Source organism: Glycine max, chromosome 18 (assembly GCF_000004515.6).
Source record: "Glycine max cultivar Williams 82 chromosome 18, Glycine_max_v4.0, whole genome shotgun sequence".
Taxonomy (NCBI): domain Eukaryota; kingdom Viridiplantae; phylum Streptophyta; class Magnoliopsida; order Fabales; family Fabaceae; genus Glycine; species Glycine max.
In genome coordinates, this window is record NC_038254.2 from 43513880 (window position 1) to 43521329 (window position 7450).

Sequence of the window (7450 nt, forward strand, 5' to 3'; positions counted from 1 at the left end):
GGTTCATGTCCGTGATCTAACCTATTCTCATCCCTAATTTGAGGATTAAGGATAGAGTTGCTAATTTTTTTTAGGAAAAACATAATTGATACAAGAACATGCTCAAAGTTCCAGTGAACCAAAAGTTACGTTGATGATAGGAACTACTTGTTCTTGTAACTTCAAGGTACATTGTAGGATTATGAAATATTTTTACATCACAAGAGGCACCAAAAGTCACTTGTTGATGACTTGATGGGAACAACTTGCTGTATTCCCTTCAAGAGACATTTTAGGATCATGAAATAGTTACTAACAAAATAACTGAACCAAAAATATACATTTAACAGAAATCAATCAGAAAGAACGTGCCATTGACAATGGCAAGGCAATAAGTGGAGAATATGTAAATAAAAACTTTCAGTATTTGTAAAATAGATAGAAGTTTCTTTTATTCTATTAGACATTCTCATTTCAATGGCCTTAATTACAGCTTCCCTTTTCTCTAATCTGTGAGCAGGAAAAAGAAAAAGGTTGTGTAGGAGAGTTTAGATGCTAGGAAAGAACTATAAATATAGCAGAAATATAGTATGAATTTATATCATTTCAGCATCTTAAATTTCCAGTAGGGCATCTTAATCTCCACACATGGACTTATGAGTGAATCCGAACTTGTAGGATTGACTTTGTATGAACACAACTTAATCATCCTGGCATTTAGAATTAGAGAAGCTCCCATTCAGGTTCAGACATACTAGGAAGCAGTAATTTTTTATTATCTTGTGGTAAAGTTGGATCTAAATTCTCCATGCAATCTCCCTTTACTTTTTCACTGTTCATATGCCATGCTGCAAGCTCCTTATACTCTTGCTTTCTGGCAGACTTCTTTGACAAAGAAAAGGTTTGTCGCGCCTTTTTCTTAAATTGGAAACATACTTTGGTTAGAGTTGAATATGAACATGTACCAAATAAAATGAGGGGGGGAGTGTGTACCTTTTTAGTATTTAAATTACCACCTGCTTTGGGAGGTAATTGGATTTCATCTCCATTCACCATAACACAGGCTTCCTCAAGCTTCAGATGATCTTCTTGCATGGTTTTATGACCTTGTTCTAAATCAGTATCAAACTATCAATTAGGGTAACTTAACTCAATTTGAATTTCTTAAATTCATAGAAAGTATTCAGTTATCATAACATCAGAACAATATGCAACAAAAAAGGAAGTTATAAGGTTGGTTGGTTGGGTGGTAAAAGGAGAAGGGAGGGAGGGAAAGATCGCAGGTTCGATTCCCCTGCTAACAAAAAATTAACAATTAACAACTAACATTTGCAGATAAAAAAAATGCAACAAAAAGACTTAACATATTTTTCTGATTATATGTGCCTCACTGCCTTGACACGTCTGAGAGATGGAATATAACCTGTCTATAATCATGCAAACTTACTTTGAACAGGTTTCAGAGTGACTTCTGGGTATATCTATGTAAATGCCACAAAATATTAAGCATTCCAACTGGATTAAAATGCATCTTTTATTGGAATAAAAAGGTTATAATGTTATCTGTTAGAAAGAATGTTCAGGTCATGGATGAGATACAAGTTCTCAACATGTTCTATAGAGAACACGGTTGTTTAGTGAAAGAGCAAAATCCATTTAAGATATGTTGTAGAGACTAGACTGAACATTTTTTTGCCTATTAAAGAGTATGCTATAACACATCAATTTCATGGAACCTTCACTATAATCCCATCCTCAGATAAAATATGTGAAAAGAAATGGGCAGGATTCTAGAATGGCAGATGGTCCAGTTATAAAATTCTACTTAATGAAAGAATACACAACCAATTGGTAAACTAAACTAAACTATACTAACGACTAACATACTCTGGTTCCCAAAGGCTTCTCCACTATGCAAAGGTATATGGATATTAAAAATATACATCAATAAAAAAAACTCTCACAAAGAAAATTAGTAAAATAATATATATCAATAAAAAATGAATGAATTCAATAGCCTGAATGGTTGAGAGTTGAGAGTGATAAGCATTTTAGTCCCAGTGTGTAGGGATTACCTACCATAAACCATAAATTTATTCAGTTGGTGGTGGTTGCCTATCTAGAGCCCACAGAAGGCAAAGAATCAAATCCATAAAAGATCTAACAAAAATTTGAGCATGGTTACCGATTTTTTTTAAGTTGATCCTGGTTTTGATGTTAAAGAAAGGTGGTAAAACACACATTCAATTCCCACAACCTAATGCAAAATTATAATCTGCATGGCTACTTCCTAATTTCAGAGGGGAAAGCTGAATGAACTGCTACCCCTTCCATTCCAAAAGACACAGTTAACATTGTTAGAACAAACTATTGTTACAACAAACATTCAATTTTCTATGGTTTCTAAGTAACACAACTATCAGTCCTAATCCCTTTCCAATAACTAGGGCTTCACCTGTGAATGAAAAAAATGAAATATAGCTATTTAAAAAGAGTAACACAAAGCAATATGCAAAGCATGCCAGTTGTACATTTTTCATCGGATACTATAGATCAGAGAGTAGATCTTAAACTTAAAGATGAAAAACCTTCTCTTTCAACAGAATTATTGTTTGGACCTTTCAAATACAGCCAAATGTGGACGTCTCAGGATTATTCATTTTTCATGCAATATTAGCTAAAAAACAAACAGCACCATGATACACTTTCTCGATATTCAAGTTCCACCAAAATAGGTCCATGGGCTGAAACCAGTTAGTACTTCTGAGTTCTGAATAATGTATATTAATAGTTAATACTAACAGAGTAAATGCTTCAGAGTCATATGAGTCAATATCTAAATTCAGTAACTACTTATGATCGAATTTATATCTACTACCTAGCTGAGATAAAACACTACATTATAAATATAATCATTGGACTCTACTTTTATATCCATAGAGAAACCTACCAGAGAAACTATACACTTACTGAAAAAACCTATCAGAAATCAAAAAGTGATCAACCAAAACATTGACGAAAATTTTGAACTACAACAAAGAGACACTGAAATACTCACCAACTGGCTCTCCAAATGGGACACAGGAGGAAGAACTTTTATCAACGGGTTTCTCTTCAGCTGCTTTAACTAGTTGCGGAACATTGGGGAATTGTTTGGTACTAGCATCTTCAATTTCATTTGAACAATCTGTGTCAGAGGCAAGCCTTGCCACTTTTGCTGAGGCTGGCTTTGAAACAGTAACTCCATGGTTCTGATTTTCATTTTCATTTGAGATCTCACAAGATTGTGATGTCCGGCATGCAACTGTTTCTGCCAAAGTGGTTTCATTGATTATATTGGTCACAGCCATTTTTTTATTTACTGGATTTTCATCAATACCAAGGTTTGATATAACATCCATTCTTCTAACATACTGTCTTGAAGGTGAACTAAAATTGCTTTCTTTGACAGAATTTCTCAAAGATAATGTGGAAGAAGCAAGTCTGGCAACATTATCAACACCAAGAACAATCCTTGAATCCTCAGTTGTTTGCTTGGTATCAGCTTTTACATGTCTTTCCTTATAAACATGGAATGGCTTCTTATAGAGCCCAGCATCCGCACATTTATCAATAGGCAATTCAATGCTTACCTTTTCACCTGGGGGAAGTAAATCTCCCACAATTTCTGAATATAACTTTTTAACACTTTCCCCAACAGTCTGCATCTGATTCTCTATGTATTTAACTGTATCCTATAGCCAAAGAACAAACAGATATAAGAAATATTGTGGCTGGAAAGAAGGTCAATTAATAGCAGGGTAGGGAACTATCAGTCTCATGAACAGTTTAACCTATTACCGTTAAAAAATTATGATCATACACAGAAAGGCTTTCAGAAAGATTATCATACATGACAAGAAAATATAAGATAACGGTTGCATTCAAACACTTTAAGTAAAAATGAAGAAAGTCAAAGGAGAAAGGCACCCACAAACTGATAGGGTATTTTAATGCATTGAGGCAATAGGTGCCAAAAAGTGCACATTATACCCAAAAAACAGAACATATTTTGCATATATATCAGTCATGACATTCAATCACAGTAAAAACAGAACATATTTTCAATTTACAAAATCCTGTGTAGTTTTTCTCTTAGCATTCTGATCATTCAATCCCTTTTAGTATTCTGACTATTTTACAAACTAGAACTGTGGAAATGCACACATCATGCCTCACAAAAGGGAAGTGCTTCAACAGCAAGAGGCACTGACCGCTTCCAGCACTTTCCATATGCCTTTGACTACACTACGTTGCTAGTAAGTTGCAACAATAATAACAGGCAGAATAGTAGGGACATATAAGACAGAAAATAGAAATGAAGAAGATGCAACTCTACTTGTAGCAATGGAGAAAGCGAAACATAAAAGTTTTAGGTATTCAATCAGTGACATGTATAACAAGGAATGGCATGTGTACAGTGTACTACGGTAATTAGAGTCATCTTTCTTAATAAACCTAAATCAATGCTTATATGATATAGGATAAGGTTAAGTGGCAAAAAGGCATACCTCGTACATCACGTCTTCTGCCTCCAGGAACATATTCTCAAATTTCTGGTACATATTTCCAACCCATCTTATACCTTTTACATCCATAGTGATCATAATATCTCTTGAATAGTGATTTGTCCTGATATTGTCTAATTAAAATAAGGCTGCAATTACTCTTGTCTCAACTTCAAGGTGGTTCTAATTGATTATCTGCAATGAAGCAAAAAAAAAATGCATTCAACAGAGAGACTAAATTGATCATGATGAGTCATCGCTCATCATAAAAACATATATATGTAAAATGGATGCAGATAAATTCCATTTCAGCCTATAACACAATTACATTTAATAAGCATCCATACAAAATCCCAAGCAATCATGAAAAACCATTCACACATGTGACATGTCCTTATCTAATAATTCCGAATCAAAGTCCAACCTGGTAAGTAACCTACCAGCAACGGGACCAGCACCAGCCTAAAACTTTATCTTCTAAAACATACCAAAACCTTCAAGTAATTCACCACACATAACCCTGACTTCAATGTCCTAAATAATACTCTCTCCATTCTCTTTTATAAGGAAAAGAAAAAAGGATTCCACACATATTAAGAAAGTTAGTTTACTTCATTAAATTGTGTCATTCCCAATTAAAAAACAAACTTTTTTCCTAAACTACCCTTCAATTGAACTTGATATTAAGCAGACCCCCCTATTAAATGAAAGGTATTTTGACCATAATCTCATTAAATTCATTAAATAAGGCAAAAGTAGTTAAGTTTTGCTTATATTTGAGAACAAAACATTACAACTAAAAAAGTAGTTAAGTTTTTTTTTGCTTATAAAAGAGAACCAAGGGAGTATACAGCTTCTAACCCTAGTGGCCTCTTTTCCCCAGATAAACTCAAAAAAAAAAAAAGTGAACTTCAACTTTCATTGATCAAAATTACCATGGACAATCATTGAAGCAAGGCAAGAGAATAAGTTTGCCTCAGACACAGCTACAATAAAATTAAAAACACAAAGACACGCACACACCAAATTAAATCAAACGCATCAAAAGAAAAATCAAAAAGAAAAAAGAAGTAAACGGGTATAACACGATAATAACAACTAGCCAATATGTTAACAATGGAAAGAGCTTTTGATCAGAAAACAAAAACCCATTTGGAATATGAAGTCGGAACACAGTAGCACGTTGGATCATGAAAAGGGTCATCAGAGAATACTTACTCTAAGAAGAGAAAATCTATGAACTCCTTGCAGAAGGCTTCATGTCATACACCAATTCACCAATTCCTTAGCTTTTCGAAGGGACAAAAAAAGATGAAGAAGATTCGAACACGAAAAGATTGGGAACAGTTTGATAAAACTTGGAAGGAATTGTGACTTGTGCGGAGAAAAGTGTACGAGGAGGAACAGAATAAGAAGGAAACGTACACACTAAAGATTCAGCTCTTGATGACCCTACCTTGCACACGTGTACTCTTCAGTCTTCATTATTCCTATGATGTTCTACGTGATAAACTAACTGATAATACACTTTCTTGTTCTTCTTTTATTCCAAATTTCATTTAAATATTATTATTTTATATTTAGATAATTGTGAGACGAAAATGTAAGGTTCTAATCGGTTATCGGTTGGTCGAGTTATCGTTAATGATATCTATAATGCGTGGAGTTTAGTGGAAAGGGTATGAGTTGTCTAGAAGTTGCCACAATACGTGATTTTCAAAATAGAAATAGTTACCCTCTAGTAAAAAAAAAAAAGGAACAGAAATTATTTTCTCTGTGATTGAGAGTGTGTTTGTTTTATTGTTTACACATTTGCAAGAACATTCTTCAACACTAAATCAACATGTTTGACAATCTTCTTTCACGTTTAATTGGATACATGTATGGGAGGAACGTTTGTTGAATTGAAAGGTGAGTTACTTTTGTGTTAATGCTCATGGATTTTGCTTTTGTTTACAAAAAATTAAATTTATTCAACTTTTATTATCCTTTTTATCTACCAGCATTGAAAACTCAAATTATTTTATATCTTGGTTGATAAAATAATTTTTTATTTAAATATTTTAACATTTTTAATTTAAATGCATTATTTTAACACCAATTATTATTATTATTAATAATGATGTAAATATACTTAAAATAATAAATTAAATCAAATTCATATGCATTTTAGTCATTACAGATTTAAACGCAATTTTCATTATTAATATCCAAACAAGTTATATTGAACTTACTTTTCACTCAACTTCAATTTAGAAAGTTAAGATAAACTTAATTCAACTTTTCTAATTATAATCAAACACACACTAAATAGCACTAAATAGTTAGTGTGCAGCTCCACTAGCTTAAAATTTGACTAAAAATATAAGAAAGAAATCGTAAACACTTTAAGAAAAGTTGTCCTATAATTGAAGCTTTAAAACATTCTATGGAGAATGGCATTTAGTTTTCACTGGATCATTGGCAATAGATATAGTTGGAGGTTCTAATTCTAATAATAATGATATTTATGCATTTACATAATTGCAATTTCTGCTTCTATTTTTTTATAATTTCTCTTTTACATTTTTTTTTCACTTTTTCTGTTGTATAATTTTTTTACTTTTTTATTTCTCTTTTTTTTTTTTACCTCTTACCTTAATTCCCATGTTGGAAGTACTTCACATCATAGCATTTGTAACATTCCATTTTTCATAAGCTAACTTAAAAAGGATTGTAAATTATAAATAAATAGAATTTTAGAAAAATGATGAATTTTTTTATAATTAAATAAATAAGCAAATATAATTTTATTAATTAAAATAATAATTTGAGAGAAAATAAAAATGATATTTTATTTATTCGTTTGATAGAGAATAAAATACAGTTTATTTTTATAAAATAATAAATAAAGAAAAAATAAAGTAAATAACTAGTGGTAAGTA

At 32.0% G+C, this 7450-nt stretch overlaps 1 protein-coding gene across 1 annotated transcript; it reads right to left on the reverse strand.

Moving 5' to 3' along the window:
* Positions 1–405: 405 nt before the first annotated feature.
* On the reverse strand, positions 406–6037 carry LOC100778543 (uncharacterized). Its single transcript, XM_014770969.3, has 5 exons — positions 5745–6037; positions 4530–4721; positions 3038–3713; positions 973–1091; positions 406–897 (listed from the first exon to the last, which is right to left on the reverse strand). Exons 2-5 carry the CDS (start codon positions 4623–4625, stop codon positions 703–705), a joined length of 1086 nt encoding a protein of 361 aa, XP_014626455.2. The 5' UTR covers positions 4626–4721; positions 5745–6037; the 3' UTR covers positions 406–702.
* Between the last annotated feature and the right edge of the window lie 1413 nt (positions 6038–7450).

Bases quoted from the DNA above. Each gene is read 5' to 3' on its own strand.
- LOC100778543 (XM_014770969.3), bottom strand. From the start codon at position 4,625: ATGATCACTATGGATGTAAAAGGTATAAGATGGGTTGGAAATATGTAC. The intron at 1,092-3,037 runs GTGAGTATTTCA...ATACTGATTTAG, and splicing joins CCCATTTGGAGAGCCAGTTG to AACAAGGTCATAAAACCATG. The intron at 898-972 runs GTACACACTCCC...TTCCAATTTAAG, and splicing joins GTAATTTAAATACTAAAAAG to AAAAAGGCGCGACAAACCTT.